Source organism: Oreochromis niloticus, linkage group LG1 (assembly GCF_001858045.2).
Source record: "Oreochromis niloticus isolate F11D_XX linkage group LG1, O_niloticus_UMD_NMBU, whole genome shotgun sequence".
NCBI lineage: Eukaryota > Metazoa > Chordata > Actinopteri > Cichliformes > Cichlidae > Oreochromis > Oreochromis niloticus.
Genome location: NC_031965.2, coordinates 12,454,065 through 12,476,399, shown reverse-complemented (window position 1 = coordinate 12,476,399; position 22,335 = coordinate 12,454,065). Strand labels below are relative to the sequence as shown.

Here is a 22,335-nt window from a genome sequence, read left to right as displayed (position 1 = left end):
AGTGCATTTTGAAGGCGAATAAATGTAAAACAGAACAAAATAAAACAAAATAAAGACACTTAAATGGAAGACTTATACTAAATCGTATCAGAGCTCTTTTGAATGAATGAACAGATTAAAGTGTTCCTCTTGTGAAGTTTGAATTGTCCAGTCTGAACTGTCCTTTAAAGTCGTTGAAACCCAAACAGGTGTACTGTAGGGGAATTGTCAGTGTGCAGACCCTATTATCCGGGTAGGAAAAGTAGTGCATAGGGCTTATCTGAAATCCAGGGTTGCTTGAATCAGTTTCTCAGGCAAGATCCACAATCCGATCGCATGGCTGGCCACACCATTTCACGATCATCCAGGATCTCATTTGGGCTGTTCTCGCCGTCAGTGGTTCTCCAGAATCCTTTCTGGTAGTTCAAAAAAACCAATCTACACAAACAGTGCAGAACAATGAATTTCTTTCCCATCTTTCGTTTTTAAACATGAGCTCATTAACTTCTTTTCCAAATGTATTAATAACAAATGGCAATTCCTTTAGCTTGACCAAGTTACAAGGGTTACAGTAACTTGTTTGTACCAGTATCAACTATTTTATCAAAATTATATCACAATAAAGAACATCAGCAGCTTAAACAGTAATATAAACAGACATAGCAATGAAAGTGACATTGATCCTTAAGGCTTACAAGCAAATGTGACTTAATTCACAATGCAAATACTATTAAACTTGTAATATGCTCATATCTGTTAAGACATAACCATTCTAATATATACAGAGCTAGTGCTTCTATCTGAATACCTCCACGATCGGAATATGGCTTCGGGCGGTGGGGTGGCTAACAGCTATTAGCAGCTAGCATCGCCAATAAAACATCGTTAGCTCAAAGCATTCAACACTTATAAACACACTGTAAAGAACAACAAGAGAAGCAAAACAACACACCAGATTCTCATAGCTCCCGATTGGTTTTTGTTCAAAGGTTTCTGAGCTGAATCGGCTAGTGAAATACATTATCTAACTTAACAGGTAGCTAACAAAAGCACGTGACTCACCGGGATTTTCCAACACAAATAACTTGACAGACGTTATTCCCTTTGTGGTCAGAGTTCGGGGCCTAATAAAACAGTAGCTTATTAGCATTTATACATAAAACAATCTGGTCTCATTAACCGGGTTGCAGCATTGCATACCAAGATACTTTTTCCATGCGCTCCGACACGTACTTGACCGCCATCAGAGGGAAGATCTCACAGGAAGAGACAGGTAATACTTCCTGCGCACTAGACGCAAGGTCGTCAGAACACAAGACTGCATCACAGCACCCCCTTGTGATAATAACAGGCTATAGCCTTAAATAACAAAAAGGGATTTTGCAGCCCTGTATTTCACATGGGTTACACATTGCAAGCATTTTATTTGGTGTTGCACAATGTAACCTATTCAAGTCCCATTTAGACGTGGAGAGTCAGACTACAGGTACTCTCTCTATGCTGAGCAGGAAAATGCAGGTGGATGCCCCACTGGTTGCTTGGATCACTGACTATTTAACAAGTCGACCACAGCATGTTCGGCTGAAGAGCTGCCGCTCGGATAACAGGGGCGCCGCAGGTGACTGTCCTATTACCCTTCCTCTTCACCCTCTACACATCTGACTTCAGGTACAAGTCTCAGTGATGTCATCTGCAGAAATTCTCTGATGACTCTGCCATTGTGGGCTGTATCAGGGATGGACAGGAGGAGTGCAGGAGTGTGGTGGACAGCTTTGTTGAGTGGTGTGAGTTAAACCATCTAGAGCTTAACATCACAAAGACAAAGGAACTGATCATGGACTTCAGGAAGCATGCTTCTCCTCCTACCCCTGTCACCATCAGAGGGGCTGATGTGGAGCTTTATTCAAGGTGGAGATGGTGAGGACAGGAACTAAGAAATAACTAAACTGGGAAAACCTAAATACATGAAATTAAAACCAAAACTCACAGAGTGACATGCAAAGGAACACAGGTAGGACCACAGCGGAGACTCTGGGAAGACATCACAGACAAATCAGCAACAGGCAGGAGAACACACAGGGCTTAAATACACACACAGGAGTAATCATGGGTTGGGAGACAGGAGGGAGAAGTCAGGGCCGACGAGACACAGACGTAAAGCTGAGAACACTCACATGAGACGGAGACCTTAAGATAAAACAGGAAATACAACAGGTTTGCACAGACATGAACTTAACACAAGACATGGCGACAGGGAAGGAACATAAAGACGTGGGACCAGGGCAGGCACAGGGACACAGAACAAAAGGAGCTTGAAATACAAAACAGAAACAAAATAGTGGAACAGTTCAGCCTGCTTATTGTGCTGTAAAATCAACTTATTCCACCAACAAAAATAAAACAACAACAATACCTTTTCAACGCGTACTACGTCTTACGGACCAGGTTTATCTAAAATAGCTTCCAGCCCCTTCCAGGCGAGCGTTTACTTCTAGAAACCCTATTAACACACGTATTTTATGTTCACGTATGTGTGCTTGTGTGTGAATGTGTACACTTTCGTATATGTATGTGCATATGTGCATGCACATACATATTTCTACAAACAAGTGTATATAAGGGTCTGCTGCTGTGTGTGTGTGTGTGTGTATATATATACGGATGTCTTACAATGTTTCTTATCTATTTTAATTCTTTTTTATTTGATATTATCTCTCTGTTCAGCACTTTGGCTGACGCTTGATGTCTTTTAAATGCGCTATATAAATAAACTTGACTTGACAGCTGGACTGGCCATCCAGCTACGCTGCACAGCTGCCTGTTCTTCTCCCACTCTCTCCCCCTCCCTCTCCTGTTGCTACTTCAATCATGAAACTGATCAATGATCAGCACGTTTAAGTTGTTGTTAGAATTTATTTAATATTACTTTCTAGTATCAGCTGATGTTTGCTGGAGCCACAGCCGTACAAGCTGCTGGTCATGATATCGGTTTGGATATCTGGTGAGAGGGAAACATGAAGATGAAACCAGGAGATGTCCTTACTGAATCATCAGAGCTGAACAGGTGATGGAGAAACAGGTTTGCCTTTTAGGTGACATGAATGAGTTGAAGAGAAGTTATGAACTGTTTCTGAGAGACAAATAACACCAGGATCATTTTATACACATGCTGACAGCTGTGCAGGGGCGGTTTAAAGTTTTGCCAGGGGGCCAGGTAGGGCATTAACAGGGAAAGGGGGGCACAAACAAAGAAATACTGTTCTTTCTTATTCTCATTTAAAATGTCTAGCTTTTGATAAATAATTATCTGAATCTTACAACCAAAGTGGTCATCTGATGTAAAATGTATAGAAATCATACATATATACCATCAAGACAGTGTACATCACTGTCACGACAGCGTTTGTTTTCATTCAAAGGCTTTTTGGCTTTTCCTGTAATTCCTGGAGTGCTGATCTCTAGTCAAAATGCCCGAGCTGATTTTTTCAGCCTGAGCTGAAAATGCCCAGCCCTGGGCAGAGTATTAAACAAACAAAAAACAATACAAAAAACGTGTGGGAAATCTGTTTATGGTTCATATGTCTGAAAGAAAAAAAAAATATCAGCCACTACATCAGAATAACAGATTTTTAAATCACCAAATATCAAGACTGGTTATCGGCCTTTAAAACAAATCGCACATCATTCAGTCTCTAATTTAAACCTCCATTACTTTAAATATACTCATTAATTAACCCTGGTTTAACCATTTAACCCTAGAGTGGGTTTAGCTGGTTAAAATATAGAACAAATGATAAAAATGGTAATTAATAAAAAAAAAAAAAAGATGCACAAAAAAGATTTTATTTGACATTTTTCAATCCAGTGCAACCTCCAGAATGCATCTTCTTGGTACATCAGGCGTTTGGGTTTCACGCCTCACATGATATGTTGAAGCAAGGCCACTGAGGCAAGCAACTGTTTCTATTTAAGGCACTGCATCAGGAGGCCGTTTATTCTAAAACAATAATGTAATGTAGCCTCATCCCTTATTAGTTTTCCCTCTGGATATCAATCCCACATTCACCCTTTGAGACTTTGCTACACTGAATCTGTATCACGGGGTCGTAAGCAAAAGGTTGTTCTGTGTACAGCGGACTGATCTATGAGGCAAAGCACACCAAACACAAATCAGTCTGGCTGTGATCTTGACCAGCTCTGTCATTCTTCCTCCACTCATACATGTCATACATGAGAAGATTGTCAGTACATGTCAGTGTAAAGTAACAAGTGATTACTATCAGTTATTCTCGCTTTTATATCTAAACAACATCCTTTACCCTTTTCCATTTATATAACACAAACCATCCCCTGCTTCTAACCCTACATATGTCTATGTACTGCCTGAATTTTTTAAAAAAAAAAGTAAAAATCTAGCCTTAATACAGACCACACATCTGATCTGATCACACAAAAAGCACTTCAGGTAAAAGGCTCTACTCTTGGATTTGAAATGGGAGGATTGTTTCTTCAGAGAGCGGTGTCTTCAGAGCCAAAAAGCTTGGTGGCGATGGCCTGGTGGTCGGCCACCGGTGCTTTTCCATCAAAGTCTGAAGGCAGGATGTCTGCATCGAATTCTTTGAGGTAGTTGTCCAGTTCATCACCATGAACAGAGACCTGAGGGAAGTTAGAATCAGCATTTAAAGGTGTAGCTTAGATTTAAAACCCAAAAAAATATAGCTGCTATCAGCTGTCTGTGTCCCTTATCTTTACCCTCTCCAGCAGCTTGCTCTTCATGAAGGGTTTAACCACGTTGTAGGTAGTGGTGAAGTACCAAGGCTGGTGAATAACGTGAACTGCTTTGAAACGGGCTGGGAACGAGTCCTGCAGAAAAAAAACACGAGGAAAATAAAATAGTTTGAGGCTCCACATCAGCTTTCATTCTGAGGCTGTTTGGGCCTGCAGTAGTGGTGGGCGGTATAAACGGTATACGGTAGAAACTATATGAATTTGCCCAAAGGTAGAGATTTTGACTGTGGCTGGGGTGGCTGTAGCTCAGGTGGCAGAGCAGGTCAGCCACTAATCAGAAGGTCGGTGGTTCGATCCCAGGCTGCCTCCTGGCTGCATGCCAAATATCCTTGGGCAAGATACTAACCCCATGTTTGCCTGCTGGTGGTGGTCAGAGGGCCCGGTGGCACCAGTGTCCGGCAGCCTCGCTTCTGTCAGTGCGCCCCAGGGCAGCTGTGGCTACAATGTAGCTTGTCATCACCAGTGTGTGAATGACTGAATGTAGTGTAAAGTGCTTTGGGGTCCTTAGGGACTAAGTAAAGCGCTATACAAATGCAGGCCATTTACAATTACTAGACCGCTCTACCACGATAGCGCATTTTGACGGTGTCATCAAGCTGCGCCTGTTTTGGTCAAAAGCATTGCAGCGGCTGCAAGCAATATCATCTGCAAATTATGCCGGGCGACAGTAATAGTGAAGAGACGAATCACCTTTTGGAATATGAGGAAAGTCCAAAACTGCGCTTCCTCCACTTCCGTACCATTGATTCATTAATGTTGAATTCTCTCGCAGCTGCTCTATTCCCATCTGATTATCTCAGTTGTTCTCCTGACTGAAGTTTGGTCCGTTTACAGCACAGGTGTCGAACTCCATCCTCGAGGGCCGGTGTCCTGCAGGTTTTAGATGCGTCCTTGATCCATCACAGCTGATTTAAATGGCTAAATTACCTCCTCAACATGTCTTGAAGTTCTCCAGAGGCCTGGTAATGAGCTAATCATTTGTTTCAGGTGTACTGATCCAGGGTGAGATCTAAAACTTGCAGGACACCGGCCCTCGAGGCCTGGAGTTCGACACCCCTGGTTTACAGCATCCTGCCATGCGATTGCATTTGTCCCTAATCATCGGGAACCCTCGCGCAGTGTTGCCAACTCCTCAGTAAGAAAAATCGCTATTGGCTGTCCTAAAAGTCACTACAAGTCGCTAAATAACGTCATGGCCTAATTTACATAATTGGTCATGCTAATGTAATTGTAACCTATGTTGTAGTAGAGAAAAATAACATTGTGGAAGAGACATAAAGTGAGTTAAAAACGTCCTAAATGCATTTAGAACTACAAATTACATTTCTTTTAGCAATTGTTGTTTTTTTAATGTCACAATTCCAACCCTGCTCCTTTATCCGGGCTTGTACCGGCAAAAGTGACCCGAAATAGGCACTCTGGTGGAGTTACTTTGTGTGTGTGTTTATAAGTAGTTTTAAACCGTGTGATCCACAAAACAACATAACGGTAAAAGAACTGACTGCGTTACAGTCAGTGCGGGAGCAGCGGCTTCGCTCATGCGCGATTCATTTGCAGTTATGCCCCAGCTGCCCTGATAGCAGCTGGGGGAGGACTATCCTCTGCCCGTAAGCGCTTTGGCACGAGTGAGGTGCCCATGGCAGCACCGCTGCTCGTTGAGAGTAAGAGCGATACGCGCTTTCACGTCAAAAATTCGTCTTAAATGAGTCTCCAATAATACCAGAAAAAGTCGCCAGATTTGTCGCTAGTCGCTTTTTAGAAAAAAAGTCGCTAAGGGGGTCTGAAAACTCGCTAAATATAGCGACAAAGTCGCTAAGTTGGCAACACTGCCCTCGCGTTAACTTTTATCCAGTGGAAAAAAAAGTTAGCATTCATCCTCCAGCTTCACTGTGTTTATGTTATGCTAACATAGCTGTGTCGCTAGCGATTACGTAGCACATCATCAGCTAGTCCAACTTCAGCAACCCTAAAAAAGTCACTGCTGTTTAATTTTCTGTCTTCATTTATGTTGGAAGTGATAGCAGACCGGTACGTCTTAATTTTTTCAGAAATCTCTCAGTCAGAACATGCTATATCATGTTTAGGTGGAAACTAGCGAGCTAACTTCCTGCTAACTTCTAACTCCATTAAATTTAATAAAGTCTGTTTTCATGGATGCCTGGATGTTAAACTTAAACACCTGGTAAAGCAGCAACTTTAATTTTATTAAAGATAAAAGAATTTAGACCGTTTTTTAACTCTCAGTGTGCCGCAGTGTTTGTTTAACTTTGGGACCTAAGAAAGGATGAAGTTTTGGACCCAGATTACTCCACGAGGCTCCTGACTACTGTAGCTGTAATGCTCTGACAATCCATCAAGCTGTGCGGCTTCGTATCTTACCAAAGTTGTACTAAAACATTTTGACTTTTGAGTGCCGTGTACCACATAAAATCGGTTTGAGGTCAGTGAGCATAACCAGAATGCATACATAAGGTGCACCGGATTATAAGGTGCACTGTCGATTTCTGAGAAAATTAAAGGATTTTAAATGTGCCTTATAGTGCGGAAAATACGGTATACAGAAGAAGAGAATATATCGCGATATATATCGTTACGGCACATGCTTCAAATTATACTGCGATATGGATTTTAGGCCATATCGCCCAGCCCTAACCTGCAGCATGTCCACCATCTTCTTGAGCTCAGCCGGCTTAATTCCTGAGGCATGCTGCATTGTGAAGCCTTTGAAGTTCTCAATCAGCACAAATCCATTGATCTGGGTCTCGTCATTCTCGAGCAGCTTCTCCAGGATCACGCAGTATGCCCTCAAAACCTGTTAAACGCAAAAGGATATATATTTCACAGAGTACCCTTGGATGAGTGAGCTGCAGCTGTGCGGGGCAGCTTTACGGGTACCTCATCGAAGGTGATCTCCTCCAGGTCCCAGCTGTCGATGTTAAAGAGCAGGACCACGCGGCCGTACTTGTCTCTGCTGGGCAGAACCACTGGGTATCCTGCTTCGACTGTGCTGCGGACTGCCTCGGGGGTCAGGTTCTCAAAAAGCTCAGGATACTCCTTCCTGAAGCGCACATAACCTGGAGAACCACAACCAACAGATCAGCTGCATTCTCATTAGTTATTATTCGTCTCTGTCTCTCTTTCACAGCGCATCTATCCCGTTTTCCTCCATCACCACCAATCAGTCGTGGTAGATGGCTGCTCATCCCTGTGCCTGGTCCTGGCGGAGGTTTTATCCTGTTAAAAGGGAGTTTTTCCTTCCCACTGTCACCAAGTGCTTGCTCAAAGGGGATTATTGGATTGTTGGGTTTGTAGGGTCTTTACCTTACAATATAAAGTGCCTTGAGGTGATGGTGCTATATAAATAAAACTGAATTGAATTGAATTGAATTCTCTCACTGGATAATTATAACTCACAACCCCACAGTGTACATAGCACTGCAGGTTGCTGATGCACCCACACAATGATAGTCCTGTCTCAGTGGGGCTCCAGTCCATCTACAAGCAAGGCACCAATTAACCCACAGTAAATGTGTTTATGAGAGAGAGAGAGCGGGAGAGAGAGAGAGAGAAAGACAGTCCATCTGGATGTGCATGGATTCCAGTCTCACACGGAACAACTTTTATATATTGATGAATTTGCATGTGTGTTTTTTCTGTTTTTGTGGGGATGGAGTATTCCAACAACAGCAGCACCAAGATTCAGAATTTCTGGTTCCAGAATTATGCCGATGCTTGAGTTAAGGTTACTAGGTTTAAGATCAGCTCAAGGTTTAATGGCATATTACATTATTATATTATTGGAATAATAAATGGGCATCATTTGGACCCATTAGGAAACAACATTCTGATCATTTGGAGGATTGAAAAAAGATCGAGGTTTTTATGTGTGCAGGGCAAGTCATATGGTGTCCTCACTATTGTCGAACTGCTCTTTTTAATCTCACTCCACTCCCAGAGCAGCAGAAGTTCTCAGCAGAACGTGGCAGACTTACAAGTGAAGCAAACCTGCCGTCCCATTTGGACACACAAAGAACAGCTTTGTCAGCTCACTCAGAGGAATCTCAAAGCTCCCAATTAATGAACACATGCCCCCCTGCCTCAGCGATGGCCTGGGGTTCATGCATACGAGGAGCACAAAAGAGGCCTCACCATCAATTACTGAAGCGCATGGGTGCCAAAATGATGCAAGCAAAAACTCTCTACTCAATGAAATAAAGTGCTTCTCATAAAGTTGTATTTAGTAGGTTGGAAATCACCTTTCATGAGCTCGTGGGCCCTGTCGACGTCAAACTTGCGAGCTCTGAGGAAGCGCAGGAACACAGAGTCGGGTTTGTCCCCAAAGCGCTCCAGGATCAGCTTGGCCAGGTCGTCTCCATCGGCCGCCTTCTCTTTCATCAAGGCCCGCAGGTCCTTCAGTGATGACGCCCGTCTCTCATCTGTCTCATTAAGCTCATCCTTCGCCTGGAAGGGTAACATCAACATGAACCCTGAGCCATTCTAGGAGCATATGTATGAGTCATGTGTATTTGCTGCCATTAAAAACTATGCTTACTTTACCTTTTGCACAGTGTGGCCAGGCAGTTTGTGGCACAGCCCAAACACAGGCCCATGGTCCTTCACTGTCAAATGCTCCAGCTTTGACCTCATTGCTTGCTCCTCCTCTGACACCATGCGAAAAGTACCAGTCTGCATGACAAAAAAATCCATGTTAAAATCCTTCTTTATTGTTTGTGTTTTACTTCATCGTTTCAGGCTTTAGTAGTTTTCAAATAAAAACAAAAGTATGCATGTATTGTGCAAAAAATGGGTCCAAGGACCTCCGGACTCCAAACGATGCATGCCAGCGAACGTCTGGTTAATCTGTTTCACATGATTGCAGAAAGGACTTCTAAAGGACTTCCATTTCTTAAAAACAGCTTAAGGACCCATCCCGGAGCCAGCATTTACTGGCACAATAACAATACTAAGCAGCATCATGTGCTGACAGTTAGACCTCAAAGCCCTCTAATGCTTTTAGCCCACACTGAACCACTGAACTGAGGCCAGAAACTGACCTAACTGCTGTAAACAGAGATAAAGTGAGACTGAAGCACTCTGGACTGTTGCAGAGAAATTGAACTTACAGTAGCCATGGTTGCAGCGTCTCACAGCAGCGACGCTAAAACTGTGGAGGAAGAAGATTTGGCACAAACAGAACGTGACCACATTACACCGAAAAGAAACCATGCAGACTCTCTTTCAGTTAATGATGTATGACATAATCTGAGAACTACACAAATACAACATCACCAGGAGGAAGCAATAGCATTCAAAATGAAGAGGTGGGTCTTTAATGTATTGTATTGCTCATTAAGCAGCTTGACTGAAAGCATTTTTTTAAATTGAAAAGGGTTTTTAAAAAAAAAAATATATATATAAACAACTTGCTTAAATAGTTTAAATTCTGTATTCTGTGTAAAGCCAAATAATTGTTATAATTGAGTTAAAGCTCTTTAACCAAGAATCATTACACAGGTGCTGAAGTTCCTCTTCAGTGAGTGTGTTAGGCTCTTTAGAGTGCAAAATTCAAACCTAATTGCAGTGCAGCAAACAATAGAAGAAGCTTAACACAAATGCATAAACCCTTCATTTAAACTAAGAAAGACGTATTAATTAAAGTAAAAACAAGGTTTCTGTCAATTGACATCCAAAATATTTTCTTTTAAATGTGATTTTTAGTTACTACACTAAATATGATACATATATCCTCAAAGTGCTCACATATTATTTATCTGTGTTTATCTGTCTATCGACTGATTTAGAGCTGAGCAGCCTTACCTCGAGCAGACAGGATCAGAGACCTACAGAGTGGCAGAGGAGACAGCAGGGACAGAGAGGACCACGAGGGGAGGAGTTACTGGGAAAAAAAAAACGTCACTCAAAGTAGGATTAAAATGACACAGTGGATTACAACAGGTGGCTAATCTAGATGATGCAAACTGCAATGCAAAGCGTGAGCTGGGATGGAGTCTTATGGTGCCAAAATGAAACATGCAAGAAATTTTTTTAAAAATTGAATTAAAAAGAGAAATAATTTAATTTTTTTTAATTGTATGAAAAAAAATTTATTGAACAGGTATATGGCTCAGCTTTTTTTTTTTTTTTTTGCTCTTGATGTAGATACAAATACACAAAAGAGCCAAACATCCGTTTTCTTCTGCTGATCCAAGTCAGCGCTGTGGGGAGCCTGGTCTGGCTTAAGGAATCAAGCTTAGGAACTTCTTGCAGTGAGGTGACCACTGTGCTGCCTTCAAAATAAGAATAAAAGAAACCCTTTCATTGAGAAAATTAAACAAAGTGGTGTGTTTTTTGTTTTGCACCTTAGGACCACCCCGTCCACAACAGTTCTTATTAGCGCTTATTTCCACATTCTCATGAAATATGCATTTTACTATCACTGATGTAGGAGAAATCCCACCTTTCATGTCACATGTACTGTTAACCCAGCACATGTGACATGAAAGGTGGGAATGTCATATGAGCGAGAGGACCATTAGCTATTCCTTTATGCACATTCTTTGAAATCCTCCTCAGAGGGGATCATTTGTTTTGGGTCCCACATTATGGATTACTTATCCATGACTGCACAATATCAGACAAACTGGCCTCTCTTTTAGTCCCTCTCACTAATTGCAGATAGTGAGAATCCATGTTTTGCTTTATTTCTTTTAGAGTTTCTTTTATTGGTTGTTCATTCTAGCTGACCGTGAGTGACCTTAATACTACTAAACATTTGTAGTTACTGTGACATATGTTTGATATGAAATTTGTTATGTTCCCTTTAGTATGATTTGTGAGTTCATGAGCACCCCCTAATATTTTATCTAAGTGCCATTGTCTGGTCAAAACATTCTTTTTGTGTACTACTTATGAAATGCCAGTGCAGTAACTCATTGAAATAGATGTTGAATTGGTTAAAATGTAATTAGTCTAACTAGGTGATATTAATTGATCATAAGTGTAAGCAGGAGAGAATGCAGTCTTTACATGTATATGTATATGTGTTTATGTGTATTAATGAAGATGTGTGTCTGTTTTAAGGTTTTTTGTTTTTCTTTAGTTTAAGCTTTTTAACACTGCCAGCCATTAGTTTCTATTCCCCATTCTTTTTCTCTTTCTTTGTTTTGTCTTTAAGACAGATGACATAAAACCTACCGAACAGAATGTATTGAATCCTGGTGGAGAGGCTGAGTACGGACAAGGAGGGAACTCCTTTGAATTTTGTTGAAGATCAAGATCAGTTTCCTTAAAAGTGAGCTTTCTGAGCTCTCCCTGCTCGTTCAGTATCAAAGGTTCTTAGGACGCTCAAGGCAAACATAGCTGGCGTAATGTTAGCTTATAACCTGTGCTTGTTTTTTAGCTGGCTTGTTGTCAGCTGTCCAGAGTGGGGATGGTCGCACTTCTATGCTGTAGGTAGAACTAAGATGTCCATCTCGGCCACTGTATTCAAGATGGCAGGCAACATAGTGGTTTCCAATAACTGGCCTGCTCTTATGCATTTTTAATGGATTATTACCAAGTTTATGTGAACGCATCAGTTTGTTGGAAGACGTAAATACACACAAATCGATCATTATCTTTTAGTAAAACATTCATTCTTTTAATCACATAAGGTTGAAACAATGATTGACTGTATCTTTAATGGCTAGATGAGTCATATGACATTTTTCTTTTTTTTTAAATGGCAACAATCTTTGAAATGTGGTGTGCATTCAAAAAAAAAAAATATTTCTGTGCAATTATAAAAAAACCAAATAATGTTTTTCACGTGGTTTGTGACATTGTGCTTCCTAAGACCAAGTTGTGCCATCGCAGCAAAAGGAGAGCATTTTAGGTACTTAGGACGTAATCTGCAATATGTCGGCGAGACAAAATGGGAGTATTCAATGGCATTACTGTAAGGAGGTTAATGAGGTATGGGTAAACCGTCCACCCCACACTAAAGCTTGATGCTCTACCGGGTCTCCTTCCTCCACACACTGAGGCCTCTGTCATCCAGAACTGGCAGGCTTACTGTGTCATTGTTCGTCTATCACAGGCTCTCATTAGTGATTTCCTTTTTTTTTTTCTGAATAAGCTCTCATTTCCTTACAGAGGCAGTCAGGGGTTAACCACTCCTCCGTGTATCGCATCAGATGTGGCTATTGGTTTTTTTTGTTCTTGTCTCTGGGATACAGTAAAGTTCAAAGATGTGAAGGAATTCCTGTCAGTTATGTCACCCTGCAAGCCAACAAGCAGGACTCTGTGACCACAAACCTAATAAAGAAGAATTTCGAGCTGTTCAGTGCAGTCTAATCACCTCTGAAGTGCGAATTATACTGTGCATCTTTTTACAGTGCAAGGTTCCCCTCATAACATAGCTGTCACTCCCTGACAGTGCACCACACGACACTGCAAGTAGTAGAGGCACTGCCAACATTTGGGGGCACAAAGGGGACTTACACTAAACTAAGTGGATGCTTGGGAATTATTAGGGCAAAATCTACAGTGTATTAAAGATCTAAGGAAACAAAGATGATGTACTAAAAATTAAATGCTAAAAGTAAAATTATTATTTCAAGATCTCCAGTCAGCCAGCATACAACTTTGATATCACTGTTTTTATTATTTAGACCCTGGTTGTTCCACACTAAATTACTACTTAAAAAGAAAATTAAGTGAGGTGACCAGAGTGTTTTCAAATGTTAAAATACCTTCTTGAAATGTTGCCTTGGTGTACCTACATGTAATCACTAAATGGTATTCCTAAAAACTTAAATTTAAGTCTCTTATTTCTGTCTGTTTGGTATGCTGTCCATTTTGGATGAGGCTATTAGACAGAACATCAACACTCCCACCAAGTGGTTCCAGTAATCTGCTGCCAAATGCAAACCCCCACCCCCCAAATACACCACGCAAAATTTTTAAAAACCCAATTTGTTAAGTTAAATATTCACATCGGACTCGTTTTTCTTTCACCTGCTCCCTTTAGAGGTCACCACAGGACATCATTTGCCCGTAGTTATACCACAACCCTGCAATCATGAACCCTCTCTGTGGTCTTCCTCTTTTAAAAATTCTTCCTCTTTTCACATCCCACTCAAAAATGAAGGAATCTCTGTATGTGTGTTAATTCCATTACTTTAAATTTGCCTTATTTATTTTGCAGTTTTTGGTTTGAAGTCAGGGAATGATGACATTTGGGGTTCATGCGTGAGATCATGTGTGAGTGAAAGCAGACGATGAGACGATGAGACAGCTCCGTTGTAAACAACAACAACAACAACAACAACAAAGAAAGAACCAGCACTTGCACTCATTTTTTAAAGTTCCTTTTTACTTTGGTTAACAAAAAACAGTCGTGTTTCTCATGAGAAGAATGACCATAAGGCACAAAATATATATGTAGTTTGCTTATAAAAAGACAGTCAAGGTTTTCAAATGATTTTTAGATGTTAGAGTGCAAACTGGGTGATGTTGTGCTAAAGAAAAGGAGTGGCTTTTATTTCTTCAGCTAACCAAAGTTGACATTAAAAAATAAAAATAAAAAAGGCGAGGCATGTGACATGTCATGTCATTAACACTTTTTTTGATGACAGTGTCCTTTTCATGCCAATCAAATTTATACTTCCTGCTTTTTGCACGTATGTGGAGTCAGAAGATTACACAAGAGATACTTCACTGCTTAAATATAAAAACACAGTCAGTACTTGGAGTGTAAGCAGGCTGAAATATGGTACTTTATACTAGACCTGCAACCCTTTTTAAAATAGTAGTGATGCATCATATTTTCAGTAATAAGAAATAAAAGCAAGATAATATTAAGAACAATATGTAAGAACTTAATAAAATCACTGGAAAAACAACATTTAGTAAATAAGACCGGGTCAGTGAAAAACCAGTTTACAAAGTCCAACTACCCAACTGAGCCAACTGTAAAGAACAACATGCGTGAAACAAAAGTAAAGAAACAATCAGTGCATTTCGGAAAGAAGTAACTGTCAAACTTCTCCGCTGACCTTGCGATTTATAAATATTAAAGCTCTGGAGGCACCGATACATAGTGATTGAATGAATTAAAAGAGGTCATATTTATAAGACTGCCCCTTTGTTTCAGTGGTGATGTGCATATCCTGAATGTTCAGAGGCAACGGTTTGTTCTGCATGCATTTCAAAACAACATCAGCAATGAATTCAACAAATGCAGCACAGCAGTCAGTAGTTCATCTTTATGGAGGACCAAAACTGCCCAAATCAAAAACCGATATACAAATAAAGTATATATATAAACAAATGTATATCATTTATAAAATGTGACAGAAACACAATCCAGTCACAAGTTTGGACAAACTTCTGACTGATTTAATTTAATTTGCATCTGTATTTATTTACCTCTGTATTAATAATGTTTTTTGATTTAATTTTTACCAGTGATATTTCCGTTTCATTATAAACTTATCATTAATTTTTTTAATATTTATATTTATTTATTGTTATGTTTTATTTTCCCTCTTACACAACAACCCCCAGTACCAATTCTCCCTTGAAAATTCATGTTTAAGCATAAATGCATAAAACACTTTTAAAAATATGTAATAAATAAATGGCAAGATATTACTTAGTTGGGGGGTGGGTTAAAAAGTTTGAAAGGACAAAGGGAAAATAAAACACAAATATGTAACTATATGGAAGCTCTCTTGAAAAAGTACATTAAAATAAAAACATTGGTGAATTACCACAAAGTTAAATACAGATGCAAATTAAAACAGAAATATTAGGATGTGTCACATTTTAGAAACACGTTTGCTTACAATTATTTTTAATACTATGTGATGTATTTCATAGCATTTGTTGGCATTGATTCCTAATGTCTTGGTCCTCTGTATTTCAATATGCAATACTGTAAAAGTTAAAACGTAAAGGAAAGCAATAAAATGCCAAATGTTGTCACGCTCCTTTGAAATGAACAACTTCAGGAATAGGTGTAACCCTGTGGCAGCAAAGCTACGTCTTCCTTTAAGTTTGTCTCTGTCTAACAAAGTGAAGTGAATCTGTGGGAGCTGCACAACACATGCAAGGGATATCCTGACAGCAACGTCAGCCGAAAGTGACGAAATGTCAGTTTCAACCCAAAAATGTCAAACCTGCCATGATGGTGAAGCCGATCAAGATGAACATCACCTTAAGGAGCTGATTCCCGGGGGAATTCAGCTCATGCGGGAGAATCTCCAGGAAAGTGATGTAAACAAACGTGCCTGCAGCGAGCCCCTCCAGCACGGCCTGGATCAGAGGTCCGGCTGTCAGCTGAGCTTCCATCACACCGATGCCGATGGCGATGCCTAAAGGAGACATCAAGGCAAACACTACGATGTAAGCGGTAACCCACAGTGGGTGAACTGTGCTCTGGACCAGCTTCACAGACAGGCTGAACACGATGATGCTCTTATGAACAAGAATAGCGATGCAGATCTCCAGTACCTGGAAAAAATAAAGACATTTTAGATGTTTTTATTTTACTTTGTGTTATAAAGCTGTAATTTACAATGAAACAAACAACAGCATGTAGATGACTAGGTGTATTACGGCTGGGACTAAATTCTAGAAGTTTAATGGTATCAGGAATTATGTCATCATTTCATACATGAATCTATTCTGTGACATTTTTTAATTATTATGTGTTTAGTTCTAACAAATTCACCAGCTGCCAGAAAAATCTCAAGCTGTTTTATAAAACACTTATTTATGACAGCTGCTGTAATGGGCTCCGATAAGTGTTTCAGCTATTTTACAGAGTAATATGAAATTAATTTAACGAGTAGTACAACGAATTATTTTTTCCTGGGAGTAATTGAGTAATTTAGTCCATTACTTTTAAGAAAAGTGTTCTGTGTGGTATGTGTAATAATGACTTTGAGTCACGACTCCAACAGAGGAAAGAGGGGAAATACCTCAACGAACATGCACAAACATTTGACCCACAGCATGCAATAGATTTGTGTGTATGTAATTTCCTTTTTACGGCTTAGCAATGGTGGTGACTCCTAATGGAGCCAATAACAACCCAGTGAGAATCAATGAGGAACTGAATCGATATATTCTAATCAATTCCCATTCCCAATATTTGTAGAGTATTGTGCAAAAGTCTTAAGCCATCCCGGGGACTTACTGAAACTTCCAAACATACACGCCAATACAACATATTTATACAATTGTAAGGAGCTTGAACATCAATATGTGGTATAACCAATGTTACTCTTTTGGTTGTGTGCTTTTTGTTTGCTTTGTTTTGTTGTTTTTTTAAGGACAAAGGAGACAGCATGCTGAGAAATGCTCTTCAGAAATCACCTTGTTGGTGTAAAAAACGATATAATGTCAGTCAAACTGTGTTATCTTTGGCAACAAATCAACAAACAGACTGCTGGTAACAAAATGCCTGAAGATACAAGTAAAATTGGTTCTTTGATAAGTTTATGTTTGAATGATTCATATGTCAGTGTTAAGTGGTTTAACAAACAAAAAAAAACCATTCTACTGAAACTGGTCAGGTACAGGGACTGGACTGAAAATGGGTGAAAAAGCAGCCGATGTCCAAAGAAACAGAAAAAGCTTTAGAAAGCTTGGAGACCTATTGCTCTAGACCAGAGCAAAATATAAAGAAACTGGGGGTTGCTCAAGACTTTTGTACAGTACAGATATATTTTATGTAATTAGGAGTTTCCAAATTAAAAGCCGACATTTTATTGTTCTCAGTTGTAAAGTACAGCTGAACACACACATCACATTTTCATGTGAATGAAAGAAGCTTGTGCTGTCATTCGATCAGAAGAAATAAATCCGACTCATTTTGCTGCCAAAGTTTTCTGAAGCTCTGAACTGAAACTTGTTCTGCGAATATGACTCCAGCTTCACCTGAGCGGTACTTTCCCAAATAAATGCTGACAGGGGTGTGATACGTAGCAAGAGAGAAGTGCCATTACGATCCTTTAAAAGTTTGTGTGGATTAAGAAAATTTTAAAAAAGAGCGAGCGATCAGTTAACGTCGGGTGATTTGCTCTGTCTTACCTTCGAGTCAGTGCTTTGCAGGCCAATAGCAAGACCCTCAAAAACTGAATGGAGTGAGAGAGACAGGAAGAGCATGAAGGAACGAAAGGAGGAGTGAGCCTGTAAGTCTACATGAACGTGGTGGCCGCTGCTCTCCAGATCACGGGCTGTGGCTAGCCCGTGGCCGTGCCCATGGTCATGTAAAAGGGGCGCCCTCTCTTCACGAGCCCCTCTCATCTCCCGGAAGCTCTGGACAATCTTCTCCAGTATGAGGACAGTGAAGAAGCCGGCAGCTATGATGAACTCTGGAAGGGGAAAGGGGGTCTTTTTAAGACCAGATACAGAGATTCAACAGTTAGCAGAGACAATGTGGTAAAATCAAGAATTAGTGAATAGATGTTTAACACAGGCAGGAAATAGTAGACAGGATATCTACTGTAGAAGATGAAAATAGATGAAATAGAAAATATCAGCATTAATAGGAGTAATAGCATTTTGAGCTATAACAAACACCATTTCACTCTTATGGTTTCACATCACTGTGGAGCAAATATGTTTGAATTTTGGACCACAAATACTTTGGATAGGTGACAATCTGAAAATCTGAGGTTGTTCATGCAAAAAATTAATATTAATTGGGAACGTTGACAGATCAATGCATTGTAAATATATGATATATTATCTTATATTATATTGTTTCCTTTATGAGTTCATCTAAATCATTATTCCGAGATACCTCCACCTCCTGAGCATCCAGCACTGTGCCAATGTCTGACAGATAATCCGGAATGATGTCGAGCAGACATGCTGCCAGGAAAACCCCACCAGCGAAGCAGCTGATCAAACTGAGAAACGTGTGATGAATACCTGCAAACAGGAAGACAAAACATGCTTTATGTTGGAGATCAAATTTCTTTCACAACAGAGGCCTGGCCAGATGGCAGTCGGTATTATTCCCCTATGAGTAATATAGCTGGACTGGCTTATATGTTGATTTCTTTTATTAGAACATAACAGAGAAAAAGCGTATGGGGGTCATGCTACTGACTAGTATGCGAAATGTATTGCTGGGAAGCTAATAAACTATGACCTGTCACTGAAACATACTGTTTACAAATAAATAAATGTCATCATTTTTGAACCCAGGAGTGGTCAGGCTCTTGTTAAATCACTACTAGTTTTCAGCTTCATTTGATCGTTCAGTAGAAAACCTAAACCTAAATCTGAAAGATTAATGGTACATGTCCAACTTTAAATCACGGGATTTCCCTCCACCCTTTGAATTGTTGGAACATCATGTGACACATGACTCTCAATGCTCATGAGCAAAGATGACTCAAAGAGTACTACAGCAGCAATGTAAGCCAGAAATGATACTTTCACTTCCTTGTAAGAAAGCCGAACTTCACCCACCTCTATAACACATTTTTTTCAAATTCATATTTTCATTTTTGTGTTCTAGAAATGTGACAGAGTTTTAACCTTCAGGCTTTTCGCAGCTATCAGGTGACTGAAGCCAGAAGTCAGAGGATGGTTCACTTGATTATACAGATTAACCCTTTAGACTGACATAAATGACTGCTGTGATTTTAGAAATAATAAACAGTCAAAATGTAGACATCAATATATCTACAGCATTATCTTGCCCTCCACGTGTGAGACCCACCCTGTTTTTCAACACTTATGCTGCGCATGTTCAGTTTCCAGGACCCGGCTAATAAAATCAGCTGCAGCACTTAAAACATTATCAGCGAGGTGATATGTGATCATGTGATCCACTGGAAGCTACAATGGTGAAACCGTTGACCTCCTGTAACTGGGCTTTTCTGAAGCTACACTAAACTTCGTTTAAATTTCTTGCAAATTAAGGTTTGCGCCTTTATCTGTAAATGGCAGCAAATCCCCAAAGAGGTGGGAACACCTGACAGGAATGAGCCACTTCTCCTGTTTAGCTCGGCATTGGTGTCATCGAGACACAACTAACAGAGAACAAGTAACATTATTAATTTGTTCCCCCTTTCCGCCTTTTTGAGCTGAGATTTGTGAGATCTCGGTATCTGAAAATCAGATCATAGCAGTCACATATTTTATCCTCTCAAATACAGATACTGCTGCTATTAGCAGCTGCTTATGCCATTCCCTTTTCATATTAGCGTGTACCAACCTGTCCCATCTGTCTCTCTGAACCATTTGATCCGAGCGGGGATAAATCCAAAAAGAAGAGTTAGGAGCAACAACCCGATCAGAGCGCCGATTTTCACCTGGAACAGATACTCCATCGTGTAGCGTGTAGTGTCACTTCATGAGTGAGGTACAAATATTAGGTTAACATCGGCGCAAGGCGACGACTCCAGTAAGTTCCAACTAAAGAGTCTGAGAGACGAGCCGCCGCTGCCACAGTATTGTTATTTAGACTGAGCAGGCTACGAGGGCCGTGAAGGGACAAAAAGTGGCGTAGCTAAAAACAAATGAGGAAAAAAGCGAATTTTTACTCTTTACTATTTTATAGTAATAATGCTTCTCTAATAATGATTTTATTGCTGCTACCACAATCTCAACCTCTACTGCTACCACTAATAACAACATTATTATTATTATTATTATTATTAATAATAATAATAATAATAATAATGATAATAATAATAATGAACTCTAATAATAATGAACTCTAAGCCCTGCTTAATAATAAAACCTATGCTAAAAAATATATACACAAAATCCCGCTTTGAATATCTTATAATCACTGTGGTTGAATTTGTTTTCTATTACTTTTAATAGATCAAAGCTATTTCTTGTTAAAATTTTAAACTGTGGTTGTGCTGCTAACTGCTAAACATTAGGGAGAAACAGACCAACTGTGTGGGGTGATGGAGCGCATCTTCAACCTGAGCCTGAGGCTGGGCAGAGTTCCACAGCTCTGAAAGACCCTTCTGTGTTGTACCAGTAGAGTCCTTGAGATTCTACGTCCGAAGGACCTGAACAGCTACAGGCCGGTGGCTCTGACATCCCACCTGATGAAAACCCTGGAGCCGCTGGTCCTAGCTCAGCTTCGGCCTCTGGTGAGCTCATCACTGGACCCACTTCAGTTTTCCTAAACCTGGCATTGGGGTGGATGATGCTACGACTCACCTCCCACATCGTTCTGTCTCTCAGCTGGAGACTGCTGGGAGCACTGTGAGAATCATGTTCTTTGATTTCTCCAGTGCCTTCAACAACATTTTCCCCACAGTTCTGAAGGACAAGCTGGAGAACACAGGAGTGGACCATCACCTCACATCATGAATACTGGACTATCTCACCAACCGACCACAGTACATGAGAACTCAGAGCTGTGTGTCAGACAGGCTCGTCTCCAGTACAGGGGCCCCACAGGGAACGGTTCTGGCTCCGTTCCTCTTCACCATCTACACTGCAGACTTCTCCCACAACTCAACCCAGTGGGTTCAGAAGTTCTCTGATGACTCTGCAAAAGTCGGCCTCATCACTGATGGGGACGACAGGGAATACAGAGAACTGGCCCAAGACTTTGTGGACTGGTGCCAGCAGAACCAACTCCAGATCAACACTAGAAAAACCAAGGAGCTGGTGTTAGACTTCTGCAGGCACAAACATCCTCCACTGTAATCACTAAACAACATTCAAGGTATGGACATTGAGGCTGTGGATAGCTACAGGTACCTTGGCGTTGAACAATAAACTGTCCGGACTCATAATTCAGATGCCTTCTACAAGAAAGGGCAGAGCAGGCTGTACCTGCTGCGGAGGCTTAGGCCTTTTGGAGTGAAGGGCCCACTCCTGAAGACCTTCTATGACTATGGTGGCCTCAGCCATCTTTTACTGTGTGGTCCGCTGGGGCGGCAGCATCTCTGCTGGGGACAGGAAGAGACTGAACAGGCTGATCCGGAGGGGCAGCTCTGTTCTAGGATGCTCTTCTTTACCCATTGGAGGTGCTGAGTGACAGGAGAATGGTGGCTAAGCTGTCATTTCTGTTGGACAACATCTCCCACCCCATGCAGGAGACCCTGACAGCACTGATATTATACTATGACATTAAATTCTAGAGAAAAAATCATATTACCCTATAAAAGAAATTATATCCTTACCCCATAAAAACCAAATAAAATATTTGAACAGCAAAACTATTGTAAACATCATTTCTGCTTTAAATGTATTTATTCATTTATTTATTTATTGATTTAGTGCGACTTCTAAAGATTGGCCAGCAGATGGAACCCCATGTCCATGGTTCGCAGCTCACTTTTCAACTACAGGAAGGAGGTTTGGCACTCTAAGAATCCAAATTAGCTGGAGAATTCAGGAACAGCTAGGCTGGTGGAAGAATAACTTCCAAAGAGAAAAATAAAACATTTGGGCGAAAGGTCATCCAACTTTTAAAGTCGTGTTTTTTTGTTTTTGTTTTGTTTTTTTTTAGCAAATTTGACACTCACTTGCCACTTTATTGGTATAAGATCTGTTCAACTGCTCATTAATGTAACATCTAATGACCTA

The 22,335-nt window shown here is 40.4% G+C and overlaps 2 protein-coding genes and 1 long non-coding RNA gene across 3 annotated transcripts; all 3 read right to left on the bottom strand.

Moving 5' to 3' along the window:
• Positions 1–170: 170 nt before the first annotated feature.
• Positions 171–1,380, bottom strand: LOC109201968 (uncharacterized). The gene is made up of 3 exons (XR_002061925.2): positions 1,180–1,380; positions 1,042–1,103; positions 171–417 (listed from the first exon to the last, which is right to left on the bottom strand). It is a non-coding gene; the product is annotated as an uncharacterized LOC109201968 (long non-coding RNA).
• Positions 1,381–3,532: 2,152 nt separating this feature from the next.
• LOC100693385 (retinaldehyde-binding protein 1) lies at positions 3,533–10,790 on the bottom strand. The gene is made up of 8 exons (XM_003456756.4): positions 10,585–10,790; positions 9,891–9,931; positions 9,325–9,453; positions 9,024–9,228; positions 7,663–7,841; positions 7,421–7,579; positions 4,732–4,842; positions 3,533–4,635 (listed from the first exon to the last, which is right to left on the bottom strand). Exons 2-8 carry the CDS (start codon positions 9,897–9,899, stop codon positions 4,489–4,491), a joined length of 939 nt encoding a protein of 312 aa, XP_003456804.1. The 5' UTR covers positions 9,900–9,931; positions 10,585–10,790; the 3' UTR covers positions 3,533–4,488.
• Positions 10,791–14,101: 3,311 nt separating this feature from the next.
• slc39a1 (solute carrier family 39 member 1) lies at positions 14,102–20,255 on the bottom strand. The gene is made up of 4 exons (XM_003456755.5): positions 19,991–20,255; positions 18,563–18,693; positions 17,848–18,150; positions 14,102–16,263 (listed from the first exon to the last, which is right to left on the bottom strand). Exons 1-4 carry the CDS (start codon positions 20,103–20,105, stop codon positions 15,910–15,912), a joined length of 903 nt encoding a protein of 300 aa, XP_003456803.1. The 5' UTR covers positions 20,106–20,255; the 3' UTR covers positions 14,102–15,909.
• Between the last annotated feature and the right edge of the window lie 2,080 nt (positions 20,256–22,335).